Source organism: Diorhabda sublineata, chromosome 1 (assembly GCF_026230105.1).
Source record: "Diorhabda sublineata isolate icDioSubl1.1 chromosome 1, icDioSubl1.1, whole genome shotgun sequence".
NCBI lineage: Eukaryota > Metazoa > Arthropoda > Insecta > Coleoptera > Chrysomelidae > Diorhabda > Diorhabda sublineata.
Window position 1 is genome coordinate 33,175,731 of NC_079474.1, and position 18,875 is coordinate 33,194,605.

At 33.0% G+C, this 18,875-nt stretch overlaps 1 protein-coding gene across 3 annotated transcripts in view; it reads right to left on the reverse strand.

Moving 5' to 3' along the window:
* The window catches only part of LOC130441776 (cortactin-binding protein 2), a 128,522-nt gene that overhangs the window by 8,762 nt on the left and 100,885 nt on the right, over positions 1-18,875 (reverse strand). For all 3 annotated transcript variants that reach the window (XM_056775572.1, XM_056775580.1, XM_056775565.1), the window contains 2 exons: positions 10,783-10,988; positions 3,029-3,206 (listed from right to left, as the gene is read on the reverse strand). In XM_056775572.1, coding sequence (XP_056631550.1) covers positions 3,029-3,206; positions 10,783-10,988 — 384 coding nt within the window. The remainder of the gene's footprint in view (positions 1-3,028; positions 3,207-10,782; positions 10,989-18,875) is intronic.

Here is an 18,875-nt window from a genome sequence, read left to right on the forward strand (position 1 = left end):
AGGTGATGTTTTCATGAAGTTTCGTGAAAAAATAAACTATAGTGTCTTCAGGACGTGAAAAGGTGACGTTTTCATGAAGTTTCGTGAAAAAATAAACTACAGTGTGTTCGGGACATGAAAAGTTGATGTTTTCATAAAGTTTCGTGAAAAAATAAACTATAGTGTCTTCAGGACGTGAAAAGGTGATGTTTTCATGAAGTTTCGTGAAAAAATAAACTACAGTGTCTGCGGGACAGGAAAAGGTGATGTTTTCATGAAGTTTCGTGAAAAAATAAACTATAGTGTCTTCAGGACGTGAAAAGGTGATGTTTTCATGAAGTTTCCTGAAAAAATAAACTACAGTGTCTGCGGGACAGGAAAAGGTGATGTTTTCATGAAGTTTCGTGAAAAAATAAAAATTTCAGTGTGTTCGGGACATGAAAAGGTGATGTTTTCATGAAGTTTCGTGAAAAAATAAACTACAGTGTCTGCGGGACAGGAAAAGGTGATGTTTTCATGAAATTTCGTGAAAAAATAAAAATTTCAGTGTGTTCGAGACATGAAAAGGTGATGTTTTCATGAAGTTTCGTGAAAAAATAAACTACAGTGTCTGCGGGACAGGAAAAGGTGATGTTTTCATAAAGTTTCGTGAAAAAATAAACTATAGTGTCTTCAGGACGTGAAAAGGTTATGTTTTCATGAAGTTTCGTGAAAAAATAAACTATAGTGTCTTCAGGACGTGAAAAGGTGACGTTTTCATGAAGTTTCGTGAAAAAATAAACTATAGTGTCTTCAGGACGTGAAAAGGTGATGTTTTCATGAAGTTTCGTGAAAAAATAAACTATAGTGTCTTCAGGACGTGAAAAGGTGACGTTTTCATGAAGTTTCGTGAAAAAATAAACTACAGTGTGTTCGGGACATGAAAAGTTGATGTTTTCATAAAGTTTCGTGAAAAAATAAACTATAGTGTCTTCAGGACGTGAAAAGGTGATGTTTTCATGAAGTTTCGTGAAAAAATAAACTACAGTGTCTGCGGGACAGGAAAAGGTGATGTTTTCATGAAGTTTCGTGAAAAAATAAACTATAGTGTCTTCAGGACGTGAAAAGGTGATGTTTTCATGAAGTTTCCTGAAAAAATAAACTACAGTGTCTGCGGGACAGGAAAAGGTGATGTTTTCATGAAGTTTCGTGAAAAAATAAAAATTTCAGTGTGTTCGGGACATGAAAAGGTGATGTTTTCATGAAGTTTCGTGAAAAAATAAACTACAGTGTCTGCGGGACAGGAAAAGGTGATGTTTTCATGAAATTTCGTGAAAAAATAAAAATTTCAGTGTGTTCGAGACATGAAAAGGTGATGTTTTCATGAAGTTTCGTGAAAAAATAAACTACAGTGTCTGCGGGACAGGAAAAGGTGATGTTTTCATGAAGTTCGTGAAAAAATAAACTACTGTGTGTGCGGGACATGAAAAGGAGATGTTTTTATAAAGTTTCGTGAAAAAATAAATTACAGTGTGTTCGGGACGTGAAAAGGCGACGTTTTCATGAAGTTTCGTGAAAAAATAAACTACAGTGTGTTCGGGACATGAAAAGTTGATGTTTTCATAAAGTTTCGTGAAAAAATAAACTATAGTGTCTTCAGGACGTGAAAAGGTGACGTTTTCATGAAGTTTCGTGAAAAAATAAACTACAGTGTGTTCGGAACATGAAAAGTTGATGTTTTCATGAAGTTTCGTGAAAAAATAAACTACAGTGTGTTCGGAACATGAAAAGGTGATGTTTTCATGAAGTTTCGTGAAAAAATAAACTATAGTGTCTTCAGGACGTGAAAAGGTGACGTTTTCATGAAGTTTCGTGAAAAAATAAACTACAGTGTGTTCGGGACATGAAAAGTTGATGTTTTCATGAAGTTTCGTGAAAAAATAAACTACAGTGTGTTCGGGACATGAAAAGTTGACGTTTTCATGAAGTTTCGTGAAAAAATAAACTACAGTGTGTTCGGGACATGAAAAGGTGATGTTTTCATGAAGTTTCGTGAAAAAATAAAAATTTCAGTGTGTTCGGGACATGAAAAGTTGATGTTTTCATGAAGTTTCGTGAAAAAATAAAAATTTCAGTGTGTTCGGGATATGAAAAGTTGATGTTTTCATAAAGTTTCGTGAAAAAATAAACTACAGTGTGTTCGGGATATGAAAAGTTGATGTTTTCATAAAGTTTCGTGAAAAAATAAACTACAGTGTGTTCGGGACATGAAAAGGTGATGTTTTCATGAAGTTTCGTGAAAAAATAAAAATTTCAGTGTGTTCGGGATATGAAAAGTTGATGTTTTCATAAAGTTTCGTGAAAAAATAAACTACAGTGTGTTCGGAACATGAAAAGGTGATGTTTTCATGAAGTTTCATGAAAAAAAATGTTTTCTGTATGAGACAAAAATAAAAAAAAACTAAAACTTGGTTTTTTGTATTTTTCACATAAATTTTGAGATTATGCGAAGAAATTTTGTACACAAGAGTTGTAGATCTTTTCAATACCAACAACTTTGTCACTCAACGTTTTTCCATAAGATTTGTAGTTTTCCCAGAAATCGAAAAACCGTTTTTTACCCGCTTCCCGACCTCAAATCACCCGTAAATTATTTTTCCTTTCATTTTTATCGTATTCTCCTTTTCCAATGGTTTTTATTTAACTATTATTTTTTTTTTCATCGATCGATTTTTAAGACTTCTATCCTGGTCCAATTGTAAACGTAAGATTAAGAGGCTAAAGACTAAAGCAAAAATAAAGCACAAGCTGTAAGAGGTAATTGAATTTTTCAGTGGAGTTTTTCATAATTTATATTGAAGTACAACCAAAATATTGGGGACAAGAACTCATAAGTATTTGGTCAGAATTTCCGAACGAAAATTGTTTACGCCTTCACCCTATTAGAATTAAATAGATTTACTACGATTGTTGTTTTTGGATTTCAACCCACAATGGTGTTTATATAAGTATCTATAATTTTATATTTAAAAAAATAATAATAAACAATAATTTTAGTTTTTTCTCTTACCTTAATATCTGGATGAGTATTAACATTTTTGATTTGATGATTTTGTTGTACGGGGATGTGGTTATAGGGTTCAACAGCTGCGATGTTCCCTCGAGATAATCCTTTTCGGTCATTATTGTTTTGTTGGTGTTTTCTAGTCAATGCAACTTGATTGGTTTGATCTTGGCTGCCAGTTAATCTGTTTAAAGGAATATATAAAACCATCATTGGAATATTTCAAACAAATAAATACCTACTAGTCTAGTGAGGTTAAAATTTATGCCAAATCGAACAAAAATATTATTCTCGTTTATAGATATTGGAATCGCGTATGATTTGGTACCAAATGAAGTTGAAAGTAGAAGACAATGTCTAAGTCATTAACGAAGAATAGATTTAGATTGTTTTAGATATTTCGTATCTAATTCTTCATTAGATTGTTCTGTTCCCAAAATACGTAGCCTCCTCCCCATGGTTATGGTTTTTTGTCCCACTTCCCTGAGCCTTTAGGTGGGACATTCGCAATCTTCAATCGTCCCAACGCCTATCATCTGTTAAGAATCTTTTGGGTGACTCCATCTGATTCTCTAGCCATCCGTTCAATTGGTAGTTGATGTGATATGTGGAGAAGCAACAGTAGAAATCTGGTGCCAAATATGGAGTCGGTAGCCGTTTTTGGTAAAACTATCTGCTTCCTTCGTGACCATGCGCCGGATTGGTATTACTTTGTTTATATTAGTTCTTTTAGAGTTTGGACGTGCACGCAATAGTCTTCAAGGTCTACAAGGCCGCAGAAGACAATGTCCAAGTAGTTAACGAAGAATAGATTTAGATTGTTTTGGATATTTCGTATCTAATTCTTCATTAGATTGTTCTGTTCCCAAAATACGTAGCCTCCTCCCCATGGTTATGGTTTTTTGTCCCACTTCCCTGAGCCTTTAGGTGGGACATTCGCAATCTTCAATCGTCCCAACGCCTATCATCTGTTAAGAATCTTTTGGGTGACTCCATCTGATTATCTAGCCATCCGTTCAATTGGTAGTTGATGTGATATTTGGAGAAGCAACAGTAGAAATCTGGTGCCAAATATGGAGTCGGTAGCCGTTTTTGGTAAAACTATCTGCTTCCTTCGTGACCATGCGCCGGATTGGTATTACTTTGTTTATATTAGTTCTTTTAGAGTTTGGACGTGCACGCAATAGTCTTCAAGGTCTACAAGGCCGCAGAAGACAATGTCCAAGTAGTTAACGAAGAATAGATTTAGATTGTTTTGGATATTTCGTATCTAATTCTTCATTAGATTGTTCTGTTCCCAAAATACGTAGCCTCCTCCCCATGGTTATGGTTTTTTGTCCCACTTCCCTGAGCCTTTAGGTGGGACATTCGCAATCTTCAATCGTCCCAACGCCTATCATCTGTTAAGAATCTTTTGGGTGACTCCATCTGATTATCTAGCCATCCGTTCAATTGTTAGTTGATGTGATATTTGGAGAAGCAACAGTAGAAATCTGGTACCAAATATGGAGTCGGTAGCCGTTTTTGGTAAAGCTGTCTGCTTCCTTCGTGGCTATATAGCCGGATTAGCATTGCTTTGTTTATATTAGTTCTTTTAGAGTTTGGACGTGCACGCAATAGTCTTCAAGGTCTACAAGACCGTTCGACTAACATAGAGAGTGTAAATGTGTTTTATTGCTAGAAATTCTGCTTGAAAAATGATTGTTTTTCTTAGTGGTATGGAGAGATGATACTTTAGTGCAAAAATGCTTAATTCAGTTGCTTGCGCTATCTTAGAAACAACTATATACTATATAGATGCTTCCGGAAGATTTTTATTGACCTATTATTGGTGATCATTGTTTACCATCATGCTGTGCATTTGGTACATTGATTTGTCAATGTCTTCTCACTTTAATAATTCTAGAATCCTTAGATGACTTGTTAGATTCCCTGACTTTAATTTTTCTGTCTAATTTAACCTGTGAGCTAAAGAAAATTCCTTTTTTTCACTATTTTCAATTGCATCTAGATAAAAATTAAACTCATGCTCCAGATACTACAAGACCATCACTGCATACAGTCAAAGACCTTATAGGTGGTGAATTCGCTTATTATTTAAAAAATCGATGTTCAATATGTTGTGAGATATATCCTGATTCGATACTCACAGAAACTTACGTGTCTATATGAGATATCAAGTTAGAAAATATCAACAATACGAAAATACGAAGAAAGAAGAATAAGAAATCGATTCGGATTATTATGGTTACGTCAAGCCGGGTTGTGATGAATCTAAAATCAATATTTCATTTAGTCACTATTATGACACAATTGATCCTCATAATGGATTACTCTACTTGAAAGATGTCATTTATTTTCCGAAAAATGGAAAGCATTAAACGTGAACTAGAGTTAAAACCGTACAGAAAACCGTTCATAATTTGTGTTGTCCTATAATAATAATTTTAAATATTAGATTCAAAATAGCATTATAAATTATGTATCGGTCGTCAAGAGCTCGCCGCGTCGGTAACTGAGCCCGGTTTTAAGAATTTCTTGTACGTCTGTACAAGTTTGTACGCAGATTGTGATTTCTCTTTACAAATTTAAATAGAAGCGTTAAATATTCAGCAGATAAACTGAATTAACATTAAAATAGCGATACTTTGAATGGAAACCTTGGCCCTACCTGCAATAATTGAATTTGTTCTCTTAATAATCTTATTATTGTCGCTAGATGGCGTTATCTAAATGTATAGCTGATACAACGAAAATAAATCATTAAATAAACTATGTAATAAACCTAATCTCAGTATTGTTATTTTCTGCTTCAATGTATTGATTAACACCCAGGATTCATAACCATTAGGTCAGTTCTTTCCTAAGCTCTTATTGTCCTTAGATATCCCCAGTAGGAACGCTGGGAAATCCGGCCTTGACAAACCAATAATGACCCAAGCATGGTTGAAGTCTGGGTAACTTAGCACCGGCCAATCTATAGTCAGCCAAGCTTGGCTGAACTCTATGTAACCTCACCTCGGCCATCCCATATTCACCCAAGCCGGGCTGAACTCTGGGTAACTCAACCTCGGCCATCCTATAGTCAGCCGGGTTTTTTACAAGCAACCAGCGTGGCCCAGGGTTGGGTTTATGTAGGCCCGGTCCAGGTTTGCAAACCAAGCGAGGACAATGTTATCATCCCAGAATCCCACCAAGTCTGGGCCAATAATGGCTTCCAAACCAGAGTTGTATATACATGGCCCCAGTCTGGGTCTATACTGGGTCCATCGTAAAATCCTATATGGGATATTAACAGTTCTTTCTTCGTACTTGTACAGTTATTTGACATTTTCATTATTTCTGTCTTTTGTATGTTTATCTGTATTGTTTTATATGGTGTGACGTTGAACCATTTTCGCAGGATCCTAAGCCAAGATCTTCCGATAGATTTTTTTTGTATATCTCATGATGTGGCCAAGATGTTGAAGTTACTTTCTCTCCACTTAATGAAAGATCTTTACGTCGATTATTCTCAGAACATCAACATTGATCTGTTAACGATATTTTCAGCATTTTACGCTAGGTTCCTGATTTTCGTTAGCAATATGGTTGATGGTTTCTACACCATACAAGAAGACTGGGAATACATAGAACTTGAGTCTAGTTCTAGTTTTTGTTTTGTTTTGGTCTTCTTAACGTTGTCAGATCTAACTCGATTTCTCGATTAAGTTTGTCGACATTATTAAACATGTTTTGTAATTCAAAAATTATTAAATTCAAATACATTCGTCGATTGCAGACATAATAATTAAGGATGTAATCATGGGCTGAACTGTTTGTGAGAAACCCATACTGAGAATGAATGGTTCTTGAAAAGTTAATGGAAAAATTGATGGATATTCAGTATTATAAGGAATCTCGTGTATAAGAACGTAAGGATAAAGAAGAAAGGATTTTTTCTGAACAAAGACTATAAAATAAACTTTTTTTTTTGTTGAAAACTCATCTTAATTAAAAGTTTCGCAAATAGGTCGTTTTAACTATTGGAATATCAAATCCAATTCCAAGTTGATACTTAATTTTTTTTTACAAAACGAATGTCGTCTTTCTAATTTTCCGTTTTTGATTTTTATAAACTATAAATTATTATTTAACCATTGCAAATTTAATTCAATTTGATAGAGATGTTTCGTTTTTATTCGTTACGGCAATAACATTTTATTTTACAGTAAATCGTAAATTATTAATTGGATATAAAAATAACAGTTTGCAAACAATCAATCGTGGTATGTTGCAATTAACTAACTAAACTATCAGATTACATGAATCTAGCGAATAAAATGATCGTGATTTTAATTAAATTATATATTTCTTCTATATTCGATTCGGGCGAGTCTCGGGATACTTTGTAAACGAATATTTTCGAAAAATATTGTCGGAAATTAGTTCAATTTTATTAGACGGGGGGTTTGAGGACGCTGAAAACGTATATCGTCACGGCGATGACTTGTTAGGAGTTTGCTAGAGTTTATTTGAAAATGCTTTTATTGTATCAATATTGTAAGTAAGTTTGTCAAAGAAACTGCAGGCGAAGAAAATGAAGCAGAAATTAAATAAACACTTTTCACTGTTCACTGCTACAATCTTTAATAATGAAAACCTGTTACATGTCATCCTAGAAAATCTTATTATACTATCATCCGTCTTGGATAATTATGCAACATTTAGAATGTATCCAATCGTTTCAAGTGGTCAAAAATAGGCTTCAAAAGTTCTGTTACATGTCATCCTAGAAAATCTGTTGATCCTGGCGAAGATAATGTTATGAATTTATGAAATTATTATACTATCATCCGTCTTGGATAATTATGCAACATTTAGAATGTATCCAATCGTTTCAAGTGGTCAAAAATAGGCTTCAAAAGTTCTGTTACATGTTATCCTAGAAAATCTGTTGATCCTGGCGAAGATAATGTTATGAATTTATGAAATTATTATACTATCATCCGTCTTGGATAATTATGCAACATTTAGAATGTATCCAATCGTTTCAAGTGGTCAAAAATAGGCTTCAAAAGTTCTGTTACATGTCATCCTAGAAAATCTGTTGATCCTGGCGAAGATAATGTTATGAATTTATGAAATTATTATACTATCATCCGTCTTGGATAATTATGCAACATTTAGAATGTATCCAATCGTTTCAAGTGGTCAAAAATAGGCTTCAAAAGTTCTGTTACATGTCATCCTAGAAAATCTGTTGATCCTGGCGAAGATAATGTTATGAATTTATGGAATTATTATACTATCATCCGTCTTGGATAATTATGCAACATTTAGAATGTATCCAATCGTTTCAAAAGGTCAAAAATAGGCTTCAAAAGTTCTGTTACATGTTATCCTAGAAAATCTGTTGATCCTGGCGAAGATAATGTTATGAATTTATGAAATTATTATACTATCATCCGTCTTGGATAATTATGCAACATTTAGAATGTATCCAATCGTTTCAAGTGGTCAAAAATAGGCTTCAAAAGTTCTGTTACATGTCATCCTAGAAAATCTGTTGATCCTGGCGAAGATAATGTTATGAATTTATGAAATTATTATACTATCATCCGTCTTGGATAATTATGCAACATTTAGAATGTATCCAATCGTTTCAAGTGGTCAAAAATAGGCTTCAAAAGTTCTGTTACATGTCATCCTAGAAAATCTGTTGATCCTGGCGAAGATAATGTTATGAATTTATGGAATTATTATACTATCATCCGTCTTGGATAATTATGCAACATTTAGAATGTATCCAATCGTTTCAAAAGGTCAAAAATAGGCTTCAAAAGTTCTGTTACATGTCATCCTAGAAAATCTGTTGATCCTGGCGAAGATAATGTTATGAATTTATGAAATTATTATACTATCATCCGTCTTGGATAATTATGCAACATTTAGAATGTATCCAATCGTTTCAAGTGGTCAAAAATAGGCTTCAAAAGTTCTGTTACATGTCATCCTAGAAAATCTGTTGATCCTGGCGAAGATAATGTTATGAATTTATGAAATTATTATACTATCATCCGTCTTGGATAATTATGCAACATTTAGAATGTATCCAATCGTTTCAAGTGGTCAAAAATAGGCTTCAAAAGTTCTGTTACATGTCATCCTAGAAAATCTGTTGATCCTGGCGAAGATAATGTTATGAATTTATGAAATTATTATACTATCATCCGTCTTGGATAATTATGCAACATTTAGAATGTATCCAATCGTTTCAAGTGGTCAAAAATAGGCTTCAAAAGTTCTGTTACATGTCATCCTAGAAAATCTGTTGATCCTGGCCAAGATAATGGTATGAATTTATGAAATTATTGTACTATCATCAGTTTTAGACAGTTGTGCAAAATTTTAGATCATTTAAATTGGTGAGTAAGACCGTGGTTAAGGCTAACTGAGAATCTTATAGATTTAATACTAGAGAGAGAGTTAATTGTTTCAGTTGAATTATGAAAACATTAGAATACAATTTGATTTGACATAGAATTCGCGAAATCTTTAATTGTATAAAATCTTGTTCATTAGATCTGACTCTATGTATAAAAGAGCTAAAGCGTCCATCTTCTCTAGACTTTTAATTCTATAGAAATATCGAAAAAAAAATTGTCGCCCCTTGAAATATGCCACCTTAAGTTACAACCTACAACTTCCATTGTTAAAACCAGTACAAGAAGTTTATTTCTGTCAGTTTCTTCAGAACGATGCCCCTTTGGCTTTAGAAGCTTCTACAGACCGAGGTAGAAGACACACGGTGCAAGATCCGGCGAATAATGTGGCTGGTCTAGCAATGAGATGTTATAATTGGCTACAAATCTCTACACACTTTTCGCGTGTTAAAATTTTCATGTAAAACATTTTTTGTCAATTGCTATAGATTCAGATCGAATACTTATCCCAGTTAAGGCCACTTAAACTACTCAAAAACACGAGGACGAGCAGAAATATTCGCCATTTTGCTCGTTCATTGAATTAGTGGTAAATAAAACATTGGAAGTTTAAAACATTTTTTGTGGTTTAGTTTTTTGAGTTAAAATAAAAAGAAATACTTTCAAAAACGTAAGTAGTTATTAAATAATCCAATGTTTCGTTAATTGATGATTAATTTTTTATTCACAAATAACATCATCCCAGACGCAGACCCTCCCAAAAAGATGGAACCTTTTTAAAATAGCAACAATTATACCAACAGAGACTCGAGCAAAAGTTTGGGCCATTAATAATAATCTTGTGGGAATATTTGTATCCTGGAAAGAATGATCGATCTCCAATGGAAGAGGATGAGGAAAGTGACTAAATTTTTGTGGAATAAAATTGCTTTTCATTCATTTCTATTGTTTTTATTACTCTTTCGGGATCTGGTCTTTCGTGGCAGGAATAGGCGTTTTTTGACCGATTCCAGGTATATTTTCTTAGCCTTTATTCGATTGCGACCATTCCATATCATTTTTACCTTCCAATTCCTCTTGGCGTTTTTCGGAAGTTTATCCAATTGCCATATACTTGTTTCCATAAATAATTAGTTTCAGTTACAGTTTTCATAAGTTATTCATTTGAAATTTCGTCAGTAAAACAAAAAAAAAACATTCTCTATATAAAAGAAGTTAACGGCTACACTGGTTTGTTTACAGATCCGGTAGACATAGCATTCGAAAGAGAAGGCTGCATGCTAAACAACTGACAGACTTTCGATCAAATACTTTAAGGATTTTGTTTATTCTTACCTTACTAATTGATGATAGGCTGCTTTGTGAGAGGTAGCGCTGATTTGATTCGCTAATTGTTGATTTAATATACGTTTTCGATGTAGTCTTTCTTGTAATTCTGATATACGTTTATCTATTGCACTCATCTCCTCTTGCCTCGCCGTTAAAGCTTCTCTTTGTTGATGTAGCCTTTGATTTTGTTGCTCGTTGAGTTTGTTACGATACTGAAAAAAAAATATATAAAATAATCATCGTCGTTTTTGCCACTGAACACTCAGTGTTTGATTCCAACTTCTACATTAATTTTTTTTTTGTTTGCTATTACACTCGAGGCATTTTGAACTTCCTTTCATAATAAAATTTTCGTGGATTCGTTATTGCTTCTTCGGGCTATTTTTCTTTGGTTCGCTTCCTATTTCTTCGCGATAAAAATGAATGTAACAAGGTTTTGAGCGCATCCGATTTGATGATTAGAAAATATTATTCAAAAGTAAAAATCTGGAATATATCTCAAAAAATTAAAGTGTCATAGTCAATAAATCTTCGCTTTATTGAGTGTACTATGCTGTTATTCAATTATTATTATTATTTTTTTTTTTTGGTAAAGAAAAAATATCGAACAAAAAGGTATCTTGAACAACGAAAATATTTCAATGAGCGCCGTTTTGACGTCCTATTTTGTGACTAATGCGGAATTTCTAGCCCGAACTTTTCTCTTAATAAATACTCGATAGAGTTTAAGTCGGGGCTAGGGACTGGTCAATCCATAGAGGCAATTTCGACATCTTGCTGTATGTGGACATGATCCCCAAAAATTTATTCCGCTCCACCGCCAGTTTAATTAAAAATTCACTCGGTTTTTGTAGGGTATATTCTAAGAAGTTTATACAACTACCCGACGAGGCCCTTATCCGAAAACTAAAGAAAAAAAGGAAATTTTTCCCCGTAATAATCCGAAAGTTCAAGTAAATTAAATACAGGGTGATTCATTAAGAATGTCCAATCTCTGAACCGTACATTCTAGACCTCAAAATATGATGATTCTTCTCAAGATGTCTCATGCAAATATTACTAGTTTCCCAGATACGGAGTGTTCAAAGTTTAAATTTAAATTTTGATTTTCGCAATAATTTTTTATGTTTTCACAATTTCTCCTTGAAAATTGGCAATTTTACGTATTTTGGCATGAGGAATCATAATTTGCACTCTAATTCAACATTACTAATAGGGGGCGCTAGTTACACTTGTTTGTGTTAATTAAATCAAAGTAAACTTTTTTTGGGCTAAACTTGCAACTAAAATAATAAAAAATATTAAAAAGCGTTAAATTCTACAAAAAAAGTTACTCTTCTTTGATTCGTGTAACTCAATCGGTTATAGAGTTATTTGCTTCTAAAAATTTCAATAAATTTTTTTCATAAAAAAAATTTACTATTCCTCAAATATGTAACAATAACAAATTTTTAAACAAAAATAATAAATTTCAAAGCAAATGCTCAAAATGCCCACCGCCATTTACTTCAATAGAATTTATGATCCGCTTTCGTAAAGATCTCTTAATATCAAATAATCAAATGGCCTTGTCTAGTTGTGGAAGACAAATAATTTTTCCTTTGTAAACGAATGCCTTCATTTTCGAACAAATTGAAAAATCCAAAGGATTTAAATCAGAGTCTCTTGGTGGCCAAGCAAACTCACTTCCACGACCAATCCATCGATGCGGAAACTGTTCGTTTAAGTATTGACGAACTTGTAAAGAAAAATGTGATGGTGCTTCGTCGTGCAAAAACCACATATTTTGTCTTAAATATCCTCTAGTAATTCGTGTAAATGTTCTTGAAGAAAATCTAAATAAAAGTTGAAAAGGACCTATTAAATACCCACATATTACACCACACCAAATGTTAACCCCTTAAACTCGTGCTGAAAATGTGTTTCCTTCATAGCATGTGGATTTTTAGAATCCCACAAATGATTATTTTTATAATTAAATATTCCTCGTCTGGTAAATGTTGCCTCATCAGTAAAAAGAATTGTATCCAGAAAATCTGGGTTAACATTTTATTTATCTTGCAAAAAAATTAAAATTTATTGAAATTTTTAGAAGTAAATAACTCGATAACCGATTGGGGTACACGAATCAAAGAAGAGTAACTTTTTTCGTAGAATTTAACGCTTTTTGAAATTTTTTTATTATTTTAGTTGCAAGTTTAGCCCAAAAAAAGTTTACTTTGATTTAATTAACCCAAACCAGTGTAATTAGCGCCCCCTATTAGCAATGTTAAATTGGAGTGCAACTTATGATTCCTCATGCCAAAAATCGTAAAATTGCCAATTTTAAAAGAGAAATTGTCAAAACATAAAAAATTATTGTGAAAATCAAAATTTAAATTTAAACTTTGAACACTCCGTATCTCGGAAATTAGCAATATTTGCATAAGGCATGTTGAGAAGAATCATCATATTTTGAGGTCTAGAATGTACAGTTCAGAGATTGGACATTCTTAATGAATCACCCTGTATAAGTAATTACGATTTAATAATTAATATTTGTACCAACTTGTCTTTGGTTATTGATTACTAAAGATCTAATATGGAATTACACACACACTTGATCGAATTACCTCTAAAAGATGCAATAAAAAAATTAATCAAACTAGATAATTATCCAAATATTGCTAGTGTTTGCACGGATTGCAGCTGCTAAGCTTCACAGTGCTGATGTTGAGCGATTAGCTGCGATAATATTTTGAAATCTAGCGGTCGATCAAAAATGTTGCTTGAAACTGCAAATTTATACCTATACAGGATGTCCCACGACGAATTAAAACTATCTGTATATAGTAGAATCATGAAAATTTCTACGTTTGGGTTTTCGGATACGATCTTTTCAACTAAAATATTTTCAAATAATAAGAAATATACATGCTGATACGGATTTATTCGAATCAATAGTTTGAAGTAACGATTCATAATCAAAGAGTGTAAATTTGTTTTGGTTGTTTGTCCTCGTCAATTTTACGAATTTGCATTGCATAAAGTGTTTATTAACATTCCAGGTTCGACTGTATAACAATTTACTTACTATATACCTAACCTATAATCTTTTATCGTAATTTCAAATATGTCCGATTTTATAATCAATTTTTAACAAAGAACATCCTGTATATTAATACATTTTTGAAATCTGCGTAAAATTTTAGTTAATTTTTGTCTAAAAACTTTTTTCGAAAAATGCATACTTTTTGAGTTATTAATTTTTTTGTAAACCGTTGCATACCCTTATAAATTATTTTTTTACGAGAAGACCCTTAAAGACATGAAAATTGTTTCTATTTGGTTGCTTTTAGCAAGATCACACGTATTTGAATTTACGTTGAAAAATTTTTTATTTTATACAGGGTGTGTGCAAAAAGTGTTCAAAGTTTAACTTCGAAAATACCAAATTTCTTAATTTTTTTAAATAGAACCACCCGGTTTTTTCTATTTTAATACATTCAGCGGTAAAAAATAAGGCAAATTCATGTTTATTTTCCTTATTAACCTCACCGTTTTCCAGATATTAAATGTTTTCTGTAAATTTTTAGAGATGAAGATGTGGCTTAAATTTTATTTTGACCCTTTATACAAGCACTAAGAAATAAAAAAATATTTTTCTTTACCTTGTCAAAGTCTCTAAAAAAAATCAAATTAAATTATATTTACTAATCCTATTTCAATTTTTAGTTGTTTCCGAGATATTTGAGGTTTTAAATTGTATTTTTCAACAAGTTTTAATTTTTTATGTATACTTTTAGTAGGCTTTGTATTAAAGGACACTTATTTAACTGTCATTAATCAATTGTTGATACTTTCAAAAATCGTTAAAATTGCTCGTTCTCAATTTAATAACGAAAATTAGAATAGAAAAAACCAGGTGGTTCTATTTGAAAGAATAAAAAGATTTGATATTTATGAAGTTGAACTTTGAACACTTTTTATACACACCCTGTAGAAAATGAAAAAATTTTGAACATAGATTCAAATACGTGTGACCTTGATAAAAGCAACCGAGCAGAAACCAATTTCGTATTTTTAAAGGTATCTTTGTAAAAAAATAATTTATAAGGGTCGGCAACGTTCAAATTTTTTACAAAAAAATTAATTACTCAAAAAGTATGCATTTTTCGAAAAAAGTTTTTAGACAAAAGTATACGTAAATTTCAAAAATGTATTAATATACAGGGTGTTGTATTTAAAATAAAAAAGTTACAGTTGACTTCCGGTAGAACCAGAAAAGGTCGTATCGTATATTGCCATATACAGAAGGTTTAATCGTCGTGGGACACCTCGTATATTTATTTTAATATTCCTGCTCTACGTTCATGGGACCCTAGACCAGCAATCGTAGATTGGATGAATAAGGAAGAAAGTCGCGTTAAAAATTGTCCTAATGCCAAGGATCAGGTTTCACGGGATCTTTGATGCTTCTACGGAGTCATCAGAACACAAAAATGTAAAAGAACCAGCGAAGAAGATTCGTCGTTTTTAATTTTTTATTATTGTGTTGATTTCGTGCCTGTTCATTACTATATAATATTGTAAGTAAGTCGTGATTTCATGGTAGTCAATATTAATTGAAAAAAAAAAGGATTCTATTCAAATACGTGAATAATATATTATCGTTTTTAAGTACGTCAGTGTAATAAAGATGGTAATGTACAGAATATATACCTTCTAGTATTATTTTTCTTTCGAATATGAAATGAGTCCAATTCCAAAACTACCCGTTTTGGTTTTAGAACTACCGAGATTTTCGCAGAACTACCCGTTAGAATATACCCTGTGTTTTTGATTCCATTTAAATTTCTTTTATGCGTATTTTTCTCTAGATCTTCTGTAGACGTGTCCTCTTCTATTGCTACCACGCAGGCACGCTCTATTTTCGTCTGCGAAGACAACGGAGCCTCATTCTTCGTTATTTGTATTTACGTAAATCGTAGACGGTCTGCTCGGTGGGCTGCTGGGGTTAATTTGGGGCCGGTAGCTGACTTTGTTAGCACAAGGTTAGATGCTTTGAGTCTTTTTCTAACTGTCTAGACACTCACATCAGTGATAACCCTATTTCTTAGTGATGTACTGACGATGATTTATGTTCTCGCAGATTCTGGTCGCAATAGGATGAACGCTCGAGCAGATTTATCACTTGTTGTGTCCATTTTCAGGTACAATTCCGAGTTAAAGGGTGTTTGATTGCTAACTAATAGTGGGGTAATAATTGTTGGGCTATTTTTGGGTGGGCGGAGGATAATTTTCGATGGTAGTGTGATTTGTAACTTTTTATGCTGAAAAAGAGAAAAAATAAAAAGACAATTGAACGTAGTGGGAAAAGAAGAGAACGTCCCCTAATTCACCATATGAGGATATATATTTTTTCGTTTTTTTCTTTCTTTTTGTAGTAATTAGTGGTAGTTGGGTGAGCGATTATAGCTGGAGCTGCATTATTGGGTGGTTAGCGCTGTGGGAACCATAAACATTTTATCAGTTTGAAAATTCTACTAAGAAAATTTCGTGTTCAGTTTTTTGCGATTTTTTTTATCACGAATGTGAAATTTTTTTTCCAATATGCGATGTAAATAATTAAGGAAACTGGATGAATAAGCTCCGGTTGTTTTTAATACCTACAACTTTTATGGATTGTTTGTAAGTTTTTCCGAGCTTTAATTTTTTTGCAAAATAAGAAAAATCATCCCTTTATACAATGAGAAAAGACATGTGGCGTTTACATATTGATTTTCTTAGAAAATTATCTTGTTCGAAGCTAATTTGACTGGACTAATATTGCTGAATCCAATTCTGTACGTACGAGATAATAATAATCCTCGTAATATTCTGACTGACTCTCTTCACGTAACTCACTCATTCGAGAAAAGAATTAAAATACGGCATATATGTTGAGAGAAGGAGAGAGAGAAACTTTCCTTTCCTTTCCACATACAGGGTCCTTCACGACGAGCTGAATCGATATGTATATGGGAAAGTAGTGCGACTAGTGTTCTGAAAATTTGCTAGCATGGGTTTTCCGAAATGCTGGTTTCAGCTAAAATAATTTCAGTGTTTTTAAACTTCCGGTTATACCGGATGTGGAACCAAACTTCGTTATTTTAAACGGAATGTTATGGTTTTTATTAAATTTTTGGAATCTACGTAAAATTTCAACATAACTTTATATAAGACATAGTATGCCTAAAGTCCACCGTTTTTTGATTATTTCACATTTCCGAAATTTTTTGACACACGCATTATATTTCTAAGTTTAAGTGAGTCAGGTCTAATATTTTTGGGATTTGGACAAATAACACTTACAGCTTTCAAAATCTGTGAAAACTTTGACAAAAATTTATATAGGGTGTTCAGAAAATGATATCGAATTTCGCTATCTAAGAACTTCGAAAACTTAATTTTTTCAAATGGTAACCTCCATTTTTATCGTTACCATTGAATTCTACGCTTTAAATTAAGGGGATTTTGTTAGTAAATTCATATCAACAAACAAACAATGAAAACGACAGACGTTTAAGCTTTTTTTTTTTGGTCGCTCCAGACAACCGACAATTAAAAACCATGAAAATTTCAGTTTTTTCAAGTTTCTACAATAACCATTAATTTGAGATACAATTTAAAGCGTAGAATCCAATGGTACAGAGAAAAATGGGGATTGTCATTTGAAAAAATTAAGTTTTCGAAGTTTTTAGTCAACGAAATTCGGCACCATTTTCTGAACCCCCTATATAAATTTTTGTCAAGGTTTTCACAGATTCGGAAAACTGTAAGTGTTATTTGTCCAAATCCCAAAAATATTAGACCTAACTCACTTAAACTTATAAATATAATTTTTTTAGTAGATGTGTCCAAAAATTTCGAAAAAGTGAAATAATTAAAAAACGGTGGACTTTAAGCATACGATGTTTTATATAAAGTTATATTAAAATTTCGCGTGGATTTCAAAAATTTTATAAAAACCATAGCGTTCCGTTTGGGTCCACTTGCGGTTTGAAGAAACTGAAATTATTTTAGCTGAAGCGAACATTTCGGAAACCCCATGCTGGGTTACATGCTGTCACTAGTAATTCAAAACATGGAATGCTTAGTGCTGGTGTCGTTTTGTTTCACAGGTTTTATAATAGGCCTTCTTCAAACTATCGATGTCCTAATCAGAAACCTTGGTTTGCAATTTTAACTTTACCAGGTACTCATCGAAGACGTGGTCTCCTCCACGCACCAGCGGCGTCGCTTGTTATGCTTTAAGTATGAAGATGGCGTCTTAGACTATTAATTTCCATTAAAAGACTAGTCTTCTGTCGGATTTTACGATTGTACGAGGAGGTACCCAAAAGTAACCGGAATATCATTGCCATGGGTGGAGCTTTTGTAGTACTGATTTCTGCCGCTAGGGCCTGTCTAGCGCAACTCGTCGCCATTTCAGTGCCACGTTCTATTCGTCACAAGTGACCATTTTTGCTAGTGCTGTTTCACTGATGCTTCGTTTTTTTACGATGGCAAATTTAAGTGATTTGAAGAAATTTTGTTTTCTACTCGGTAAAAACGCTGCTGAAACTGTTTTAATGTTGAAAACTGCTTACAAAGATGATGCTATGGGGAAAACTCAAGTGTATCAATGGTTTCCTCGATTTAAAAATGGCGACATGTCGATTGATGGCAAACCTCACTCTGGACGTCCATCAACTGCCCGGATCGATTAAAATGTTGAAAAAATGCTACAAACAATTGATGAACTGTCTGAAATCAGTGGAATATCTTTGAGCTCGGTTCAGCAAACAGGTGACTGGTTCTTCCACCATGACAAAGCACCTACACACTCAGCTATCACTGTTAGCCAGTTTTTGGTTAAAAATAACATGGTTCCGCTTACCTCATGCACCTTACTCGCCTGACATGGCTCCGTGCGACTTTTTCTTGTTTCCACGCATGAAAAGAGGCATGAAAGGACGGCGATTTGAAAACATTGAAGACATCAAGAAAAGAACGAGACAGGAGTTTTCAGCCATCTCTAAAGATGAGTTCAAGCAATGTTTCGAACAGTGGAAGCTGGGTGAAATGTATTACTTGGA